Here is a 23623-nt window from a genome sequence, read left to right as displayed (position 1 = left end):
CTCAAAATTTTGCACACAATGTAAATGGCACACAATTATGGCAAACAATGTAAAAGGGCAGCTGCTATGCTTAAATGATGTAGAAAAATAAAAATCTACAAAAATGGAGATGGTAACATTACTTACCCTCAATATAAATTTCTGCTGATGTGGAATCCGTGCCACAAAAGTTAGAGGCAAAGCAGGAGTAGCGTCCTGTGTCTTCTTCAAAAGCCTCAGTAATAATCAGTGAGTGCAGCTCACCATTATTGATAATCTGAATATCAGGGCTGTTTTCCAATTCTTTACCTTCACAAAACCATCTGAAAAACACAGTCATGGACATAATTAGATGTAAAAGTACACAACTTATGCAGAGTTGTGTATGTATCCAATGTTGACATACACTCTCCGCTGTCAGCATCCCTTGACTTTAAAGGAGACAAAGAAAAAAACTTGATTTTAGATCAACATGATAAGAGGAAAAGATGAAAGTGATTTATAATGTTCATTTTTATTATTATTATTTTTGGGGCATCAGTAGCAGGGGCTTCAGGCACAAATACTGCTCAGCTGGCTAGTGTTTCAATTGGAACTATGACAAAAGTCACTTCTGCATTTAAATCTGTAGGAAAAACATAAGTAAATATAGCTGCAGCCATCATAGAGGTCCAAGTAACTCACAGCCTTCATAGGACACACAGCTATCACAGCCCATACCGCCCACATTTACATTTACAGAAGCTTTAACTGTTTAAAAACATTTTTAAAAAGCAACATTTATCTCTTGTGACTTTCCAACACAGAGCCTAGCTAAGAGTCAAACACCCAACCCTCAGATTTGAAGACAGGCATTTTACCAGAAAGGTTTGTACTGGTGCAGAAACTTTGAGACAACATAAATGTTTGTGACAAAAGTTAGATACATTTGATATTCTTCAGTGGCAATTGAGTTGGGCTTCAAACCATACACCTCAGGGTTGGAAGGGCAACAGCATATATGGTAAGCCACACATGGCTCAAACTAATTTGGCACCTTTTGAGACCATTTAAATGTAGAGAGCAAATCGGGGTCAAGCACCATTTTAACATTTTAATCCCATCTTTCAGTGATTTTATTACTGGGAAATATTATTAGAAATTAAATTAATAAATTAGTAAAGTGTTTTCAGTTTATCTTTTTCTACATTTTTCCCAAGTTTTATCACAAAAGGGTAAATCAACATTTTTTTGGTAATAATTTGATTTCAGACAGTCATTTTTGAGACAATATTATGAAAGATTGAGAGATTAGTTTGTAATCAGTTTGATCAAACTTTGTATAATTGCAGAAAAATAAAAAAGTTTTTTTTTTTGTCAGTCTCCATGCACTGCATGACATAAATCGAATTTTATTTCTTCAAATCAAAAGTAACTGGACATAAGCTTGTTTTTTTAAGAACAGCACCCCCTAACAGCCAATTAATATGAAATTTTATGGGCTGTTAAAGAATGCCAACATGTACATACCCTTCAAATTTAATGAAGATTGGCCAATGTTAAGCCAGTCAAAACCCCGCTTAAAACAGATTGGCTGATTGCAATCAAATTCAGTTGTCCTTAAGAAGTCCTTTATAGAGTACCTCACAGATATAGCTTGCAAAGCTTCAGCTCAGTCAGACATGCAGCAGCTGAGAAACTATTATGATAATTCTTAACCTATAGACTCTTGTGAAATTTATGACACTTAAACTGTGGGGGTATCATGAAAAATCTCATACTAGGTCATTATTATGCAAAATTTAGGGATGGAGCTATATATTTGCAGTAAGGCGTTTTTTGTGGAATTATACAAGGATTCATTTGAAGCAAGAATTTTTGACTGTATGTCTCATGTCCCAGGAGATATGGACCAAGGAGTAAAATGTTGCTCCATAGTGTCACCATCAGGCTAATCTGTGTAATTTTTCTTGCCTGGGTAGATGCAAGTTTGATGTCTGAATGGGTTATCTATGTCTTCTCCACAACATGTTTTTCAGGAGAAGCAGAAGAATAAATATAGCAGCAAGTAGCAATCTGTGGGTTCACACATGAATTGGAACAATGTGGCATTCTGTCACATTGACCAACCAGTGAGGCCTAACAAGGCCTAATGCCGTTTTATCCTTACTTACTGAGAGAGGATGAAAAATCTAAGGAAATCAGAGTTTATCAATAGGTCTTTATTTGCCCAAATTGTTGACAGTGGCCTTTAAACATGAAACATGCTTAACTTCATATGTACTGATCCACTGAACTTTGTAGAACACTCTAAAATTGGTCAAAGTATGTCGAAAATACAGGACTAATGGTAAACTTTCTGATATAGCTCTATTTGCAAAGTTGTTTGGAATACTGTACTGCATTATCTGAACCCAGTTTTGTGACCCTAGGTAAAAATATATACATGTAATACATTGTGTATAACATGTGTAATATGCATGTATACCTGATTGTAATGAATAGCGCTCCTCAGTGGCCAAATCTTTTGAAACTTTACTGTTTGTTAGAAAGTATCTACATAGACAAACCGTTTAAGTTGATGATTGATCAATGTTAAGCCTTTCAAATGCCTGGTGAAAGCTGATTGCCTGATGGCGGCCATATATTTCGATGTATCAAGTTGTCCTTAAAAATTCACATCATAATCTCTCTAGTATATGGTGCTTGCGAAATTTCTGCTTGATTGGATGTATGGATGCTGAGAAACAGTTGTTCAGCAGTTACAGTGACCCCTAATGTTCTACACACACCAAAAGTAAGAGGCTATCTTAGAATTGAAGATAGCAAAACAGAACCAGGGTGAAATCACAGGAAAAACTGAGAACTGTAAGCACAAAGGTTTGGAAGTATGTAAATACCACGACTTTGCAAAGCACAAAGACAAACAATGTGGTATAAATAGCATATTTGTGTAAGTTATTAAATTTACATGCACCCTACATGTTCGATATTAGTCTAACTAATATCACACTATACTGTCCGACTAGTCAAACTAAACTTAATGTAATTAAAACTATATGGTCCAGGATATAGGCTAGACTATATACAATAGACTTGGAAATATAAATGCTTTAAATCACTCCACGGACTCTCACTTTTTGCCATTTTGTTGCACTCTCTGTAGTATCAGACGTGATGACAGCAAAATAACAGGAAAACAATAAAAAGTAGCAAAAGATGAAAGGGGTTTGAATGTTTCGAGCAAGGAATTGATGTCTCTTGTGTTAAATGTTTAAATGGACATCATTGTATACTTAAATAGAAAGAAAAACTGAACGCTGATATATTTAAAATGCCAAAACTCAAACATGGATAAACTTTGCGTCATGAAGGAGATCAGACTCTGCTGGTATGCATGTAAATATGACTATAAAAGGATTTTTTTGTATACATTTTTTTATTTTTGTAAATGTCTTGGTTCATCCAGTTTCTTAGACTACGAATGTTGTTGGGCTACTGTGTACATGTAATGTAGTTAATGAGTCCTGAAACTAACTAGGATGGGGCCAGCATAGACCTAAAGCTGGTATCAGTAAATTGCATGAGGGAGAACCTAAGTGTAGTCTCCCCAGAGTAGGAGACTCCATGACAGGGGCACACTATTGGCCTGTCTCGAATGTCCTGAAGTACAGTGTGCAAGACCAAGCAAAATGTACACTAAATATAACATTTCCCCAATACATCAAGGGGTTTTTAGACTAAGGGCACTTTTCCAACAGACAGTGTAGTACAGCACAGCTATAAATCTGTGATCATGCATTTTATCATCATTTGCAAAGTGACCCGTAATGTAACCAGAGTACCCATGCTGGATTTTTTTTTCTTTACCTTTTCGTCCAGTAATTTTGTTATGGCCTCTTACACTGAGGCAGATGCGGGAGCGGGGCTGCTGACAGTGTTGAAGCTAAATCTTTGTCAAATAAATAGAAGAACAGAGTTCAGTAAAATGTTGTAATATTTTGTGATCCTTAATTTGGCCAAAAACATATTTAAAAACTTAAACTTAATTCAATTAATCTAGCAAGAAAGTGTAGAAATGCGAATGTTATATGAACTTTGCACTCATGTGTGAAACCTGACATTGTGGTCTGAGGACATCCTAAAATGTATGTCTTAATATAGGCAGATTTTTGTACAGGCATAATATCGGTTTGTGGTTTCAATGATGTGGACAAAGAAATAAAGTCAAAGATAATTCAGAGCGATAATTCCTCATAACACCATTACCCTCACACAGCTGCTTGATGCTATGTCCAAATGGAAAGCAAAGAGTCCTGAAAATGCACACAATCAAACAGAAGGGACTTGCCAGTGCATGCAGTATAATCAGCCCTTTAGCAAATCATCTCATAAGCACACTGCACCAACTATCTAATATACAAAATACATAAACAGAAAACTTGCAATAAATGTGGTGAGCAGTTTCACCCACTATATTGTCCTGCAAAAGAACACAGAGCATGTGGAAAACTGAATAATTTTCAGAAAGTTTGAAAATCACAGAGCAAGTATACAGTGCAGCCAACCGCAATGAAGGAGTAATTCATCACCCAGTGACCCTGCTGGAAAGAATGACACCTCATCAGATAATGATTGTGTGTACACTGTTTGCATGTTACAAAAGCCTACACAACCACACATTCAGGTTGACATCTTCAACACACCAGTGTTAACCTAGCGGATAAAACCATCTATGAAAACATCAAGGTCAAACTGGCAAACTGCACCACTCAAAGGCTAAAATAGTTGTGTCTGGGTCCACAGAGGCATTACCATTGAGAAGCATATACACAGCCATGGTAAGCTCCAAGTGTTCACAGTGTTACAGTGTTCCTACAACATTATATGTCACTAATGGCAACTTCTCAACTACCAGACAGCTACAGAGTTTAGGATTGCTCAAAATAAGAAACTCACTGTCCACTGCTTCAAGCCTGCAAACTCAGCCCTCGTCAGCCAACTCCTTGATGACTACAAAAAGCTGGAGAAACAAAGGGTGATAGGAAAAGTCACTGGACAAACACCATGGGTTTCACTTATAGTGGTGAATCCTAAGCCAAAGAATTCAGAGAAGGTTTGAATTTGTGTTGAGATACACCTGCCTAAGTCTGCAATAAAGTGTGAGTGGTACATCACACTAACAACTGATGACCTTATTCATGACCTGAATTGTGCTGTTGTCTTTCATAAATTAGACCTCAGTGGTAGTTACCATCAGCTAGACTGCCTTCACAATGCAGGATTGTGGAGATGCGATACACTTTTTAATCTCATGTTTATCTTTATTTTAGACTGGGCATCAATTCAGCTGCTGAAGTGTTTCAAAACACTACACAGAGTGTGTTGAAGGTATCTCTCATGTCAGTAACATCAGCAATATTATTTATGTGCATGTAAAACCACAAGACAAGCACAACAAGCTGTCTTCCAGAGGCTCAGAGAGAAGAACCTCATGTTGAATTAAGAAATGTGTAAGTACAGCAAACCGTAGATTGAAATTTTTATATTTTCTCAAAGAATTGAACAAATGTTGACCCGAAAAAATGGATGCCATCAGGAACCTCACCCCATCACACCCCCCCACCCCAGCCCAGCTGGTACTTAAACATATAGTAAAATATATGCAGTAAATCACAACATTAAATAATATGTAGGATAAAACATTATTAAAGTGTTTTCTTGTCATTTGTGGGATGCTATAAGAGTACTATGCATGAAAAAGATTCACTAAAAGATCTTGCACAAACATCTCCATGAACAATGAAATGAATTTATATGCATTGCTCTGGGAATTTGTGGAGCACCTGTAACATTTGCGAGAGTTACAGAAAAGATTCTTGAGGACATAAACTTTCTGGTGGTTATCTTTATGACTTCATTATTTATGGCTGAAACATTGTAGGGTTAATCAGGAGTGGCTGCTTAAAGTTCTTGATTAGTTTAGAGAAAAAGGCCTGAAGCTATCGCTGGATAAATGTTACTTTGGCATGACATCAGTCACATATGTTGGACATACAATTTTGGGAGATGGAACAGCAACAAATCCATCAACGATATAGGCTGGTGTTTTCTGGCCCACACCCCCAAACAGTGACAGAGCTTAGGTGCTTTTTGGGATTCTGCAGCTATAATCATCACTTTAAGGGTTTTTTTGTGCTGCTCTTTTAATAAACCACTTAGAGGGTATCCATCTCACCCCCATTCAAAGAGTGCAAAAACTGGAAATTCATTTTGGTAGTCAAGACCGCCAGATTTAAGTCAAGTCAAGACTGAGACTGGCACACATCGAGTCTGAGCCAGGAACAAGACTTTTAGTCTGACTCAAAACCGAGACCAGATTGGTTGAGGCCAAGACAAGACCAAGACCAGATATATATAACCCTGAAATTTGCTTGCAGTTTATTTTACATTCATTATCATTAATTATACATGTAGTAAAATATATATAGTAAATCACAACATTAAATAATATGTAGGCTAAAACATAAATTCTTATTATCTTACAGTCATCATCAAACTTTGCATTGTAAGTGTAATGGCAAGATTATTCTCTGTTCCTTTCTTTTAAAAAAACTTATTCACAAACACTTACTTAAAGTCATCTGAATATAAACTACATCCATTTTTATTAACATAGTGATAAAAACATTCCGATCTGCTCTCAGGGAATGTTTCAGTTTTGGAACCAGTGAAGATCAACAAACAAGTAATAGTTAATCCTGGAAAGGTTCAGTTAGACCAACCAACCAACAGATTTTTTCTAAACATATACAACTGTGAGAACTGAAAACAAGTAACTATAGCTCTGTGCTATTTGCTCAGGAGTCTTTGAAAATAAAGCTTTGAAATCCAACAATTAACACAATCACTTGGAGACTAAACATAGTAAACATGTCTCTAAACGTGTTGATTTGAGACAAACTCCGTTTGCCTCTTTCCTCTTTCAGCCTAACGTTGAGCATTCAGAGGCTGCCCAATCAGCCTTCTTATCAGGTGAGTCAGAAAAGAACATCGGTTAAATCCGCAGAAGCTTTTGTGGTCATTTCTGTGGACCACAAGTTCCAAAAAATTGGGAACTTTTGATGCAGAGAAAGGACTGTTTTATTTTGGTTTTTTTTTCAACAATTTTCAGTTCACCTTAGCCTGAGACTAAGACAAGACCAAATGATGTCCCAACGAAGTCCAAATGAGGTTGAGACCGAGGTTAGACTGAGACTGCTAGTTTACGGTTAGCCTGTGGTAGCCTTTGTAGACTCACAGAAATGCTATATATTGCTTGTGAATGCTAGCTTAGATGGCTTAGGGCTGTGTTATACCAAGACAATGTCAAAGGACTGTGTTGTTCTGCATTTTTAGTCTTTAAACTTGAAATAGGCCATTTTAAGTAACAGATGATACTATTGTGATTGATTATAAAAGGAGCATTTACAAAAGGCTCAGTTGCCACTTTACGAAAAACAGTGAGCAAATATTCCAACAGTTCAAGAACAACATTTGCACAGAAATTTAGGGATTTCACCGCTCATAACATTATTAAAAGATTCAGAGAATCTGAAGAAATATCTTAGCATAATGGGCAAGGCCAAATATGAATTTTGAATGCCTGCGACCTTAGAGAGTTGACTTGGTCAAGGACGTCACTCACCCTTGTCGGAAAGCTCACATGCTGAAGGTACTTGGGGAGGACAGTCCTTAAGTTGCAGTGGTTGAAATTGACAGCTACAATGAACGTGGTGTCTGGGTTTGCTTTGGGAACCAGAGTCTAAAATTGATGCACTTGCTGTGAGTATACAGTTTCTATTGAGAGGCAACATACTGGCCCCCAGCATAGTCACAATCGCTCGTTACAACTACTAGCTCTACTAAAGTGCTAACTGAGGCTAAAACTAGCATATCAAACTATTTTATTTGTACTCTTTCTGGTGATATACTATGAATGTTTTCCTTGCACTTTTTTAGGGGGTGTTGTGTTTCTTCCCCTGTTATCTCGTGTCCTACTCTCCCTCTTTAATAGCCAGGAGGTTGACTACTTTCTGGTAGAAATTGGCTATTAGTTGTGTGATGAACATATTATCATATGCTGCAGCTTTATTAGGTATTATTCACACTAATTGGTTTAGCAATATCCCATCCCATTCTGGATTTTTTGCTGTTCATGCCAAACTTATGCATTTCCCAGCTTACATGTCTATGTGAGACCCATGTGGGTTTTACATGGACATGGGCTTGTAGTGGGCTTTTTGATTTTGTATGTGAGCCTCATTTGGGTTAAAGCCTTTGGGTCCCAGTTAGGCCACAGTCAAGGGGCCCCAGTTGGGTAACAGTTGTGGGCCCCAGATATCAGTATCAAAATGAAAATGTAATATGTAAAATGGCAATGTACTTGTATGTTTGCATTTAAATTTCCTACTCATATATATGCAATGTTGAGCTCAGAATGAAAATTCAAATTCAGACCTGCTATTTTAGTTCGTCCGTTGGTATACTAGTATTGACATTTCATTTACACAAAGATTTAGATGCTTTATGAGTAGCTTTATTTAAATTAAATTTCCAGAACTGCATATTTATGCGCAATGTGATTATGAAATAATTGTATCAAAGTGATAATTAAAATGTAATTTATCTTTTATGCATTTTCACTCTCTAATGATGCATTAAATTGCATTTTCAAAGAGAACACCAAGCCAGAAAGATGGCAAAATTTAAATGTAAATGGGAAACAGCACCTCTTCTCTTTACATCGGGTAACAGACATTGGGTCCATAGGGAGGCAATGGACAAATCTTTGTGGGCCTCAACTGGTCTGCCCAGAGGGGGCCAAATTGGCAGCCCATTGTTAACCCATTTGGGGTCCACATGGATATTTGGCTGGGTTATCCTGAGTGGGGCCCACAAATGCATATGTGGAATCTAAGTTGGGTACCTTCCTTGTTCAATACTATTGTGGGCCTTCTTTTTAAGGGGTTACATCTCACATCATTGTTGTTTGTTTATTATCTTTCCTTTTTCCTTTATGAGGCAGGCACCATGCAAATAAATTTATTTAATTGTTTAGACAAAGGTAAATTGTAGATCCAGACAGTTTATCAATGACTGCTAGGAGTTTAGAATACTTTTACACTTAGTTAATTAGGAATCACTAAGTAAGAGCTATACCTGTTAAGCTCTGGAAGCTTAAAAAACAAAGTATGAATATTCAGCTGATGTTTCTTACACCACTGAAGACTCTCTTTCTTGTAATGGATGAATTAACAGTAAATTCAGAAGGCGATGTGCTATTACAGGGACCAGGCTAGTTCTCCCAAACTCACTGCAGGGGAAAGCTGTTTGTCTTGGCCACACAGGACATATAGGCATTAAAAAGGGGAAAAATATGGTTTCCAGGAACAGACAATGGAAAAAGCTATCAAGAACTGCCTTCCCTGCCATACTGTCGCAGGTTCCCCAAAGGCCATTGGCTAGAAATGCCAACACATTTCAAAGTTACATGTGCATCTGAGGAATATTTACTCCAGATATCCGGAGGTTTTTTTTTTGATTCACTTCTGCCACCACAGTCATCCCAAAGCTAAACAGAATCTTTTTGTCCTGAAAAGATTCCTGAAACTGTAAAGATTGATAATTGGCCTCCTTTCAGTGGCCAAGATTTTGCATACTCCAGTCGATATCTGGGATTCAGATATTGAAAAATAACATATTACTAGCCAGCAACTAATGCAGGAGCAGAGTGCTTCATTAAAACTTTAAACATAACCATCACAGCTACACATAGAGGAGGAATCATAGAAACAGTCACTATGTAGTTTCCTCTGAAACTTGAAAAAAACAATTACGAAACCATATCCATCCATGGTGACAGTGGTTCAACTGGGGAAGTCCATTACGTGGAATTCTTTACTGTCTAAACTAATTCCCAAATAAGGTGAACAATATTATGCGTTCAAGTGTGTGGTTTAGTATAACAAAGTGAATATTAGTTTTGTGATTAAAGGAAACTCTATGTTCCATTCTGGTACGTGTACATTTGGTTATTCAGTTTTGATTTTAAAAATGAGAAAATGGGTTGATTCACTAAGTAATCCTAAAATCAAATAAAAAACAATGGAATGTGGAATAAGGGAATTGTCTGAATTTCAACTTTCCTGTTACATGAACCGGAAATAAATGTGCAGAGCCAAACAATGTCCATGATTACATAGTTTGAGTCTGTGGAGGAACCAGTAGGAGGGTCAGTGGCATGTAGGTTAGGCTTTCTGCACAACACTGGACAGCATGAAGCCTCATGGTGTCCATGAAGCAACAGCATCAGACTGCACAGGATGGGCAGTTGTTCAGCTCAGCAAAGAAACACACAGCCAGATAGTTCTGTTTGGGGTAACTGAGAACATTATAGTGTTAAAAGAGTGCAAGCAATGACTCTAGCAGGCCTTGCTATTACAGCCTAACTAAAAGGGGAGAGCCAAAAGGTGGCAATGACATGAGATGCTCCCTGAAATGTAAGCGCCCCACCGTCAACAAAGTTTTATATTTACATTTACATTTACATTTACATCATTTAGCAGACGTTCTTATCCAGAGCGACTTACAAAAAGTGCTTTGTCTATCCAGAGAAAATATCTTTGCTAGTTACCAATAGGTTAGAGAGAAAGCCAGTCCTAAGCTCAGATACTGCTAGAATCAGAAAGTCATTGACACCTAGTGAAAAAGGAACAGATTTAAACACAGAACAGTGCAATACAATACAATACGTAAGTGCTGTACAATACATTACAATCAATACTTAATTCAGTGCTCATTTAAGTGCTGTATAAACAAATGTGTCTTTAGTCTGCGTTTGAAGACAGCGAGAGACTCTGCTGTACGGACAGCCAGTGGGAGTTCGTTCCACCACCTGGGTGCCAGCACAGAGAACAGTCTTGATGCTTGCCTTCCGCGCGCCTTGAGGGATGGCGGGTCAAGCCGAGCTGTATTCAAAGCTCGAAGGGCTCGAAGTACAGTTCGAGATTTGACCATTGCCACCAAGTAGGGAGGGGCTGGTCCATTTTTGGCTTTGTAGGCAAGCATAAGGGTTTTAAATCTGATACAGGAAGCCAGTGAAGGGAACGCAGCAGTGGGGTGACGTGGCTGAACTTTGGGAGATTGAAGATGAGTCTTGCTGCTGCATTCTGGATGAGTTGCAGAGGCCTGATGGCCTGCATTGGAAGACCAGCCAAGAGTGAGTTGCAGTAGTCAAGCCTTGAGATGACAAGAGACTGCACTAGCACCTGGGTGGCCTCTCGAGAGAGAAAGGGTCGGATCCTCCGGATGTTGAACCGGAGAAATCTGCATGACCGAGTTAGGTTCGCAGTGTGAGTCGAGAACGATAACTGGCCATCCAGAACCACACCAAGACTTCTTGCCTCTACAGACGGGACAATCAGAGAGTTCTTGAATGAGATGGCATGTGAGAGCAGCGGGATGACAGCACCAGCATTCTCAGTTTACCGTAATACTGTCCATGAACCCCCAGAACTGCACTTTTTATCTAACATGAAAATCTAATTACCAAAGGTTCAATTAAACCAGTAGGTTTTTACCCTAGACTTAAAGACTGAGGCTGTGTCTGAGTCCTGAATGCTGACAGGAAGCTTATTCCAAAGCTAGGGGGGCGGAGGGGTGGGGGAGTTGTATGAAAAGGCTCCACCCTGTAACTTTATTAATTAGAGATAAGTTCACTCAGGTACTGAGGGGTGAGGCCATAGCAGAATTTTGTACTTAATGCAGAATTTAACTGGCATGTCAATGTAGTGTTGACAAAATGGGCTGATATTGTCAAACTTCATAGTTCTTGTAAGGACTCTGGCTGCAGCATTATGGACTAACTGAAGCTTGTTAAGGCTTTTGCTGGAACAGCCAAACAGCAGGCCATAAAAGTAATCCACCCTCAAGGTAATAAAGGTGAGAACTAGCTTTTTTGCATCCTGTAGGGACATTTGTTAGCTTGCCAATATTTTGAAGATGAAGCAAAGCTATTTTAGTTGAACTTCTTGTATGTGCATTGAAGGACAGTTTGGGATTGATCATGCCATGTCATAATTTTTCACAGACATACCTGATGCAACTGAGAATCCATTAAGATTTTTCATCAAAGTTTCTAGCAGCTGTTGGACTGAGAAGAACCTCTGTTTTCAATAAGTAGGAAGAAGTTGCTTGACATCCAGTCTTTTATGTCTTTTACACAGCCCTCAATCTTACTTACTTGAAACGTACCATCTGGTTTTGCTGATATATACAATTGTTTGTCATCAGTGTAGCTTTGGAAATTAACCCCATGTTTACTGTTAACAGTACCCAGTGGTAGCATACATAATGTGAATAACAGAGGTCCTAATACAGAGCCTTGTGGAACACTTTTCTTTTGTATGAACAGATGAGACACCATTTACATTCAGAACCAAGGTAAGATTTAAAATCCTACAAGCTTTTCTAACCTGTCTACTAGGATAGCGAGGTCTATCATATCAAATGCAGCACCAAGATCAAGCAGAACCACCAGAGATACATTTCGTTAATAAGAGAATGTTTAAAATTTTCATTAGTGCTGTCTCTGTACAATGACAAGGCCTAATTCCAAACTAATTATTTTCATGCACCAAAGCTTTTCCAAAATCTTTGGTGTAGATTTGAGGTAGGTCCATAGTTTGATAGCTTGCAAGAATCAAGATTACATTTCTCAATCAGAGATTTAACTGTTGCTAAGAGTTGTTCGTATATAGCCAAAACTAAGAGTTTATTAATAACTTTGTTATTTCTGGTAAAATTTCTTTAAGTAAACTCATAGGAACTTGATGTAGTATGCAAGTAGAAGGTTTTGAGGGGGGAATTATTTTAACCAGCTCTATTTGTTAAAGTAAGGAAAATGATTCCAGTCTCTCTTGGATAGTTGCACTGCACTTACGATCTGGATTCGCTGTGTAGGGAAGCAGGTTTGTAATGGTTAACTGTGGGTTTTAATTTTTTATGCTTTTTTTTCATTTCAATTTTACTGTAGAAAAAAAATCATAAAATCATTGCTGCTGTAGGATGATGGTATCTGGTGTTCAGTAGCTGTTTTTAGTTACTTTAGAGGTAACACTTTACAGTACTGTTTTGTAGTTAACAAGTAACTACTATTAACTACCAAGGATTAGTAGTTAATTATTCAGTAGGTAATAGTGAACTAATCTTTAGGGTAGTTCACTATTAACTAAATAATAGCCACTGAGAATTATCTGATAGCTATGGTTCCTCAGAATAGCTACTCATAAATTAATCAATTTAACATTAATTGCTCAATAGCTGGGTCTTACCTGGTTCATGGTGAACTGATGTAGTGTACTCCAACACTTCTAGAAGTATTGAAATATACTACATAGTGTCTCATTATTATTTACAAAAACAGGTATCCTCAGAGAAGGTGAAAGGCACCATACCACTGTATAACAGTATTATAAAGTGAAACACATGGTAACTCATCATTGATAAACTAGGAGTTAATGATGATCTGGAAACACAATGTATTTTATTTTATAACACTGTTCCAGATCATCAGTAACTAATAGTTTATTAACAATGAATTGCCATGTGTTTTACTTTATAATGCTTTTCCAGATCATCATTAACTCCTAGTTCATTAATGATGAGTTACCATGTGTTTCACTTTATAATATTGTTCTAGATCATTAATTGTGCTAAATAATAATCTATGATTATTCTTATTATTTTCAATCAGAGAGGAAAGAAATGTTGAGCGTGCCACGGTAAGTGCATTTCTGCAGTTTATCCTGTAAAGCTATCCTTCCAGGCAGATTGTAATGTTTTTGGTCAGGTGCCATTTATGCTCTTGTCTAACAATCTGTTTAAAATTTACCATACCATGATGTAAGCTTTTCTGCCTTATTCTTTTACTTTTTAGTGGACCTACCTTATCTAAAGTAAAACAAAAAGTATTCCCTAAGCCAGAGGTCAGCAACCCCAGTGTTAAGAAGAGTCCCTTTGTCTTGTTTCAACAAAAATCAAACCACATTGAGAGCTGCAACATTTTATGTCCATTTTACGGGTGTAACGTTTTGACGTTTTGGTTGTAAATATATCTCATTACATGCTAATGCCCTAAATATATAATATAAACAAAACGCAAACTTACTTTGCTCTGCTTTAAGCTTTAGGTCAACTTATTTACTTTTTCTTGCATCTTCGGCCGGATGCTTTTCCACAAAAGTAGAAAGCTTTCTTGTAAAATATGTCTCGACATTCGACTTTTTGGTGGTTGACAATTTCTTGTTACAGAATAAACATATCGGGAAACCAGCTGGAGTGCACATAAATGCACATGAGTCTGTCCATTTGTCTCTAAATTCTCAATGTTTATCTTAAATACTTTCTCCTCTTTGCCATTCAATTAGCTAGCTACTCTAAGCAAAATTGTTGTCTGTTTTGCATGTCATTCTTCAGGTTTAAGGGTTGGTGAATTAGCAGTTATACATTAATTCTGGCCTTTAAGACCATTTATTGTTAAAACTGCTAGAACTGTGTGTAAGAAAGCTTAGCAAAGCTTTATTTTACTGCATAGTTTTACCCATTTGGATATCTATTTTTGTGTATTGTGTCCAGAAGAGGGCAAATCCATACAACAAGAGTGTTGCATCAGATTCAGTTCAACCTCAAATTCATGTTCCCCTTCATAAATTAAGTCCCCAGGATTGTGCATATTTAAGGAGAGGAAATCATCTCCCAACAACATTGCAAATACAGCATGCAAAAAAAGGTGTAAATCTTGGAATTGCTACCAATTGGTTTAAACTCCATTAATAACCTTGTGTCTGTGTATCTAACCCACCACTTTCATCAAGAAAAAATATGAATAGCAATATACTTCACACTTTATTCCTCTGAATAAAGCAATCAAAATGAGAGCTAACTGATCCAAATTGTGTTCATGTACTTGCTTGGAAATTATTGCCATGCAATAAAAGGCTTTTATATAGCGGTAGCACAATCAATCATAGAAAGCTCCAATTTTTATAAGTTCCACATTTTAATGCGTTAAAGAGGACAAAGACAACATCTCTGAATGTTTGAGCAACAAGACCTTGCATTTCTTGTTACATCTGCAACAACAGTGTTTTGACTGTATTTGAGTCAGATGCCTTTTTTCACAGTTTAACTGCTGTCTATAAAACCTATAGACATATGCAGTCTATGTCTATACTGTTTTATGTCTATAAAACATCAGTGTGCTTCTAAAAGGTTTCAAGTCTATTTTGCTCCAAGCAACATGCCACTAAAGTATGCACAAAATACTCTTTTCTCACTCATGAGTTGCGACTGTTGTAAACACAAAAACATGTAAAATATTCTGCTATACTAGCACAACCACTCCTGGTTTAAAACTAGCAGTAATAGTGCATTCAAATCCAGGAGAATGGAGCAGGCTACTCTGCATATATAAGGCCAATTTGAAGAACTGGTGCATTTATGGCTTTATAAAATGGTTATTTCACATAAGTATCCCAAAAATACATACAATATATCAGTTTTAAATCCATCATACCATGAGGGACACTAAAAAATTGATTTCATTGCAGATATTTAAAGTAACATAGGCAAATAATCTGACTCTTCAGAGTGCCACATTATGCACATACTATTTTACTGTAGCATTAATTGGCAGCCTATCTTGCCAAAACAGAATTGGTTTTACTAACTGTGTCATGACCTGTGCACTGTCCAACTGAATTATCTATGAAAATACAAATATCGGCTCTGTATTATTAGATTCTTAATTTTATTGAATTGGCTCGTCTCTTTCTAAAACACTCATCAGCTAATTATTAAGCCCTTCATGATAAGCGTTAGATGTTTATAAAAAATGTGCACAACATGGGTCTAGGACTTTATTTGAGTCATTTGTCTCATTGCTTACTCTTGGACTATTTGATGTTAAAGAACTTGGAGATCCTGAGCATATTATGTCCAGTACTTTTACTGCTTGAAATACATATTTGGCATGTTGCGTTGATAATTTTATAATGGAGCACTGGATTTACATATTACACATTTGTACTGACTGTTAGTATTGTTGTATGGTATATGTACAATATCGTTGATTCAGTACACAGCATCTAGGACAAAAGTAAATGTTTTAGATTACTCAGTTTTCTCAGACTAATCCCAAAATACAGGGAAATTTGAGTTTGTGGTGATAAAAGATTTTGGCTATCAGGAGTCAAGAAAAATTGAGAAAGACAATTTTTTTCATCTGATTAGTTCCTCCAATACAAAAAAGATTCCATAGAAGAATTTTGGCAGCATTTTGGATCCCTGGATCCATCTAGCATTCTGTATAATCTTTTTGGAGTAAGGTTCTAATTTGAAAGACTGACTGTGAGTATCTGTCCACACCCAAGCTGCACCTGTTGAGTCCATGTTCCCATTAGATTTAGCCCATACAACCAGAACCCCCACTCAAGCCAAGCAAGGCTTGCAGGAAGTGTACTTGCCAAACACACACACACACACACACACACACACACACACACACACACACACACACAGCTAAATATAGCATAGCAGCTCTCACAATAACATTTACCAGTAGAACAAACTCAGATACCCATGAACCTCCCAGTTCAATAAAGAAATACCCTAAGCTGAGGCTATGCACCAGACATGTCTTAGATCAGTGTCTCACGGGCCAGTAAATTAGAAATGTTTAGGTTATGGTTTAAGCTAGCAAATTGGATGTAAAAGAAACCCTGCTCAGCCTTGGTATTCTTGGTTTCAAACATTTTTTCTAAAAATCTTAATATCACACAGAACCTGGTGAACATGTCTGATATCTGAATAACATTATGGTATTTTAACGAACCACAATTACAAACAGAATGGATGTGCCCACATTTTGCAAATCTACCATGAATGTAAAAACAGATGTATATAAAGTAATGCAATCATTTTAAATGAACTACTAAACTGAAAGTAATTAATTATGTACATATATCACTAGTAATATAAATGTTTTAGAGGCAGACCCTTCCAGCACCTCTAAATGCTCCAGTATATTTGAATTTAAAATGTATAACCAATTTTCCTGAGATCACACAACCTCCAATAGCTGACTCTGTGAAACACATGCCCTGTGGCAGCTGTCTGCTCATGTTACTTGTCACATACACAGACTCACATAAGGCTCAACCAAGAGCTGTTTTTTGATGACCTGTAAGGTTAGGAAGAAACAGTTGTCATTGTAGAATCATTGTAGAAAGTGTAATAACTTCCCAATAATGTAATAACTTTCAGGAATGTAATAACATTTTACACTAAACTTAGCCAACAAATTTAATAAAACCCAATGATATAATAACTTTCCCAATAATGTAATACAATGTCGTACTCATGATGTAATAACATGTATACCAATGATGTAATACCATATTACGTTACTGGGAATGTATGTATGTAATACATTATTACAATATACAGAATTTATTGTATTTACAAAGTGATTATGTTCTCATCTGGCCAGGCTTTCTCTTCTCAGACCTCTGAGATATTGCTGGGACTCAAACTCATTATGTCTTGTATCCTGAAGGCGGGCTGTTAGACAGTCATGTCACAGGTAACTGTTCTTTGTCTAAGCACAGACAGTGCTATCTATCTGAGCACGATGAACTGTCCAAGCTCAGGACCCACTGTACTGAGTTAATCTTTTCATGAGACTGTAATTTAAGCAACTGTGGCTCCAACCACAAAGTCATCATCAAGAGATCATAAGTTTGAATTGCGGTCATGCCTCAGCCATCCGTGGCCAGACTGAAAAGTCCTCACACCCCAGCCTATATGATAGGAGTGTAATAGCCTGCGGGTGAGAATGACTAAATCAGGAGGAAATGGGTAAAAACTCATTCACCCAATTTCAGTCTATAAAGAGGAAGCAACATTTACTTTTTTGTGAATAAGCTCAACTTTAACCATTTTGTTGACTTAACATAAGATGATGTTTTTTTCCTCCTTCAAAAAAAAGCTGCAAAAAAGATGTAGAAAGTTGACTTAAAATTTCAAGTTGCCTTGCCTTTGAACTGATAGTGCATAAGTCTATTCCTCAGAAACAAGAGAATGTCATCTTTTTTTAATATTGGAGTTTTAAGTGCATACACAGAGTTGCACTGCACTTTTGCTTTCTCTTGATCTCCCTTTGATCCCTTACATTTAACTCTTAAGCACTGACTCTACACTCAAAAAAGTGATGCAAGAATAAAATATATCAATACACACACACACACACACATTTTCTAAGCCGCTTATCCTTCTGGGTCATGGGTATATCAGTACCGTTACAGTCAAAAGCAATTAAACTGAAAAACAAATTTGTATTTACACGGAAATGTGTGCTTTTGAATCAAGTAAATTCAATGCATCACTTTTTTCAGTCTACTGATCTGCTGAGCTTTCACCGAATGAACACTGAGATAGGTTTCAGCACCCCCTGCCACCCAGAGGAATAAGTGGCTTAGAAGATGAATGAATGAATGAAAGAATGAATGAATGATCTGCTGTTCTTGACCTTACACATTTTAAAACAGCATTATATAGGATATTTTTAATATTATTGAAAAATAAAATCATACTAAAATATGGTGTCCATGCACTTCTATATTGACCCTGTGAAGCCTGAAATATTAAATTAAAACTCAGAGGCATCCAGTCAGATCTCAAAGGAGTTTTTCAAGCAACGTCAAATGTCTTTATAAATTAACGTCACACACAAGCTTGAAAAGAAGGTCCAACTTGATTTTTAGGCCTCGAATGCAGAACAGTATTATACTGATAAAGATATGAACTGTGTAGCTATGCGTCCGTACTATCTCCCACACGAGTTTTCTCACACCATCCTCTGCGCTGTGTACGTTCCACCTTCTGCTAACGTGGACGCAGCGTGTGACATCACCCACTCGACCATCGCGAGAGTGCAAAACCAGAGCCCTAGTGCATTCATTGCAGTGTCTGGAGACTTCAACCATGTTTCCCTCCCATCATGGCTGCCCACTTTCAGCCAGTTTGTGGACCACAAGATGAGAGAGAACAAGATTTTGGACCTGCTGTATGCCAATGTTAAAGAAGCATATAAATCCACAGCTCTCCCCCCCACTGGGTCGTTCAGACCATAACCTGGTTCACCTCAACTCGTGGAATAAACCCCTGGTTCAGAGACAGGCAATGACCACAAGGACTGTGAAGAAGTGGTCACCTGAGGCTACAGAATCACTGAGGGGCTGTCTGGAGGCTACACTCAATCAACCTTTATTTAATCTCGGAGAACATTGAGGGTGCCCCTCATTTACAATGTTGCCGAGTTATGGGATGTCCTGTGTGAACCACATGGTGAGGACATTGATGGTGAGGACACCATGTGTGAGGACATTGATGCAATAACATCATGCATCACTGACTACATCAACTTCTGTGTGGACTCTGTGTTGTACCCTGCAGGACTGTCCGATGTTTTCCGAACAACAAACCCTGGGTCACCAGTGACTTAAAGTCTCTGCTGAACCAGAAGAAAAGAGCATTTATGGCAGGAGACAGGGAGGAACTGAGGAGGGTACAAAAAGAGCATAAAACCTAAATTAAGAAGGTCAAAGAGGGGTACAAGTCCAAGCTGGAAAACAAACTAGAGCTGAATAACATTTGTGATGTTGAGGAGAAGCCTAAAAGACATCACTGGCTTCAACCAATGCAGCCCTATTCCAGCAGAGGGTAAACGTGAATGGGCGAATGAGTTAAACCAGTTCTATGTGCGGTTTGACAATGGCTCCTCTCCTGCTCCATTGTGTCTCCTACACAGATTAACACACCTACACAACTGCGCCATGGGCCATCCACGGCCTCACCCTCCTCCACCACAGCCATTCATGCCTGTGACCATCAGCATCCACTGTCTGCAATGGATGCTTCTCACCCACAATTGGAATGTCCAGTGATAATACATTCACTGCTAATCAGGAGAAGAAGGAACTGAAAAAACTCAAGCAGAGCAAAGCAGCAGGACCTGATGGCATTGAACCCTGGGTGCTGAAACTCTGTGTGGAGCAGCTGTGTGGAATTCTTCAGCACATCTTTAATCTGAGCTTCAGCTTTAAGAGAGTCCCAGTCATGTGGGAAATATCTTGTGTGGTTCCTGTCCCCAAGAAAATGCAACCTTGAATGATTATCAACCCATTGCACTGACACCCCACTTAATGAAGACACTTGAAAGGCTGATGTTAGCTTGTCTGAGACTTCTGGTCAGAACAGCTCCCGACCCGCTGCAGTTTGCATACCAGGATGACATTGGAGTGGATGATGCAGTTATCTACCTGCTGGACAGAACGTACTCTCACCTGGACACATCAGGCTGCAGTGTGAAGTTCATGTTCTTCGATTTCTCCAGTGCATTTAACACCATACAGCCTGTGCTGTTAGGGAAGAAGCTACGGCTGATGCAGGTGGATGAATCTATCATCTCATGGATAATGGACTACCTGACTGGATGACCCCAGTATGTGCAACTGCAAGGCTATGTCTCAGACAAGGCTGTGTGCAGTGTTGGGGCACCCCAGGGGATTGTGTTAGCTCCATTCCTGTTCAACCTGTACACCTCTGACTTCAGGTAAAACACAAAGTTGTATCACCTCTCCTGTTAATACTCACTGTGCAATATATCAAAACCTGCTGCTGTAATGACACTTTCACTATACACTTTACATTGTAATATTGCTGCAACTCCTAGTTATATCTATACTCATTGTGCTTTTAGACTACCTCATACCACTCAGTACCTGCTATCATGTAAATACAACAAATCTGTCTCATATGCTGTGTTAATATGCAAATAGATATACTTTATTTCTACTCTTGTACTTAACTTATGTCTATTTTTATTTCTATTTTTTATTTTCTGCATAGTACATGTACGTTTATGTGGAATTATATGTCTTGGTACTGAAACACTGCAATTTTCCTTTGGGATCAATAAAGTTCTATCTATCTGTCTGTGTGTCTGTTTGTCTGTCTGTCTGTCTATCTATCTATCTATCTATCTATCTATATGATGACAATCAGATTCATCCACTTATTGGAAACGGAAAAGTTCTATGACAAGCACAGTGTAGGGCTGTGGCGTCTAACTAATCTATCTTTACTATCTACTACCTTATTAACTCTGAATCACCTAAAAACTCCAACCCAACTAAAAAACCAAATTCCAAAACAGTTGGGACAGCAGGGAAATTGCAAATAAAAACAGAAAGAGGTGATGTGGGATGATAGGGCCTAGCTCACTAGCTCTGTTCTAGTTCATCCTAAAGGTGTTGGGCGGGGTTGCGGTCCACACCAAACTCACCCAGCCTTATGGGCCTTGCTTTGCGCACTGGGGCACAGTCATGCTGGAACAGAAAAGGGCCTTCCTCAAGCTGCTCCCATAAAGTTGGAAGCATACAATTGTTCAAAATGTCTTTGTTTGCTGAAGCATTAAAATTTCCCATCACTGAGACGAAGGCGTCTAGGCCAATTCCTGAAAAACAGTCCCATAGCATTATCCCTCCTCCCCCAAACTTTACAGTTGGCACAATGCAGACAGTCACATAACATCCTCCTGGCATTCACCAAACCCAGACTCATCCATCAGACTGCCAGATAGAGAAGCGTGATTCATCACACCACGGAATATGTTTCCACATGTCTCGAGAATTCAGTGGCAGCATGCTTTACACCACTCCCCCCTCCATTTGGCAATTTACATTTTGATCTTAGGCTTGTGTGTAGCTGCTCGGTCATGGAAACCCATTTCATGAAGCTCCTGATGCACAGTTCTTTTGCTTCCAGAGGCAATTTGGAACTTGTTAGTGCGTGATCCAACAGGGGATAGGCACTGTGTGCTTGAGCACTCGCAGGCCTCACTCTGTGAGTTTGTGTGGTCTACCACTTTGTGGCTAAGCTGTTGTTGCTCCTAGGTGCTTCCATTTCACAATAATAGCACTTTACAGTTAACATGTTTCAAAAAAGTTGGGAGGGGGGCATGTTCACAATTGTGCTGCATCACCCTTTCTTTTAGCAACACTCTGTAAGCATTTGGGAACTGGGGAGACTAATTGCTGTAGTTTTGAAAGTGAAATGTTTTCTCATTCTTGCTTGCTATAGGATTTCAACTGAACTAATTATTAACGATTAATTATTAATGGTACCTTCCAAGATGTGCAAGTCATGCCAAGTTTACTAAAACACCCCTATACCATCATGAATGCTGGCTTTTAAACTGCAAAGCTGGATGGTCCCTCTCCTCTTTAGCCTAGAGGACACTTTGTCTATAATTTCAAAAAAGAATTCTAAATTCTGCTTTGCCAGACCACAGGACACTTTTACACTTTGCCTCAATCCATCTTAAATGAGCTTGGGCCCAGAGAAGTCGGTGGCATTTCTATATCCTGTTAATATATGATATTCTTTGCATGATACTGTATTAACTTGCATTTGTAGATCGAGTAATGAACAGTGTTCACAGACAATGGTTTGGAAGTGTTCCTGAGCCCATGCTATGATTTCCACAGAATCTACAAGTCTTTTTTTTTAATGCAGTGCCGTCTGAGGGCCCGAAGATCACGGCCAGCCAATTGCCAAGTGCTTCGCTACTAGAAATGTTATTCTTGAACTGTTGATCTATTTGCCCGCACAGTCTTTCACAGAGTGGGTAACCCCTCCCCATCTTTACTTCTGAAAGACTCAGCTTTTCTGGGATGCTCTTTTTATACCCAGTCAAGTTACTAATTGGTCACCAATGAACCTAATTAGCGGTGAGATGTTCCACCAGTTGTCATTTTAGCATTACACAACTTTACCAGTCTTTTGTTGCCCTTGTCCAAACTTTTATGAAACGCATTGCTGGCATCAATTTCAAAATGGGCATATCTTAAAAAAAAAAAACAGTAAAAGTTCTCAATTTCAACATTTGAGATGTTGTTTTTGTTCTATTTTCAATTAAATAAAGGGATTAAAGTGTCCCAACTGTTTTTGGAAACTTGGTTGTAAAGTGATGAGTAGAGATTACTTTCTCCAGGAAGTAGTAAGTGACACAATTCCATTGCATTATGAGAAAATAGGTTAGTTTTTGAGGTATTACCCCAACACTGGAGTTATCTAGACTAAATTTATTATACACTAATGTTATGTACAGTCTGCAGCACTCTATTTTGACTGAAAAACCAAGTTAGCTTTGAAAGTGTAACGACAAACTTTTTGCTTACCTTCACTTTTTTTTTGCTGCTCTTGCAAAACTTCATTTGATTTTCCCTCTCTCAACACCCAGAAAATCACACTGAAAAACCTTCTCTCCAAATGAAGATTATCGCTTTAGTACCTTTCCAATATCAGTCTGTCTTCAAGCAGTTGTGTCATTACATAACATCAAAGAATATCCCTTTATACCCATGATGGGAGGCTGCATTCAAATTACTGAAAATAATTGCTACAAATGCAAATAACAGCTACTTTTAAAATGTATATAAATATTTCAGAATATGTAATTTAAGATCACCATGTACAGTATATTTAATTTGTACTTTCATGG

At 38.0% G+C, this 23623-nt stretch overlaps 1 protein-coding gene across 1 annotated transcript in view; it reads right to left on the bottom strand.

Moving 5' to 3' along the window:
- Window positions 1-23623, bottom strand: part of mypn (myopalladin) — a 124495-nt gene that overhangs the window by 76470 nt on the left and 24402 nt on the right. Inside the window, exon 4 of the mRNA XM_036575279.1 lies at window positions 127-302. Coding sequence (XP_036431172.1) covers window positions 127-302 — 176 coding nt within the window. The remainder of the gene's footprint in view (window positions 1-126; window positions 303-23623) is intronic.

This window comes from Colossoma macropomum, unplaced genomic scaffold (assembly GCF_904425465.1).
Source record: "Colossoma macropomum unplaced genomic scaffold, Colossoma_macropomum, whole genome shotgun sequence".
In the NCBI taxonomy this organism is placed as follows: domain Eukaryota; kingdom Metazoa; phylum Chordata; class Actinopteri; order Characiformes; family Serrasalmidae; genus Colossoma; species Colossoma macropomum.
The sequence above is the reverse complement of the archived record's forward strand: the minus strand, read 5'-3'. Positions and strand labels throughout refer to the sequence as shown.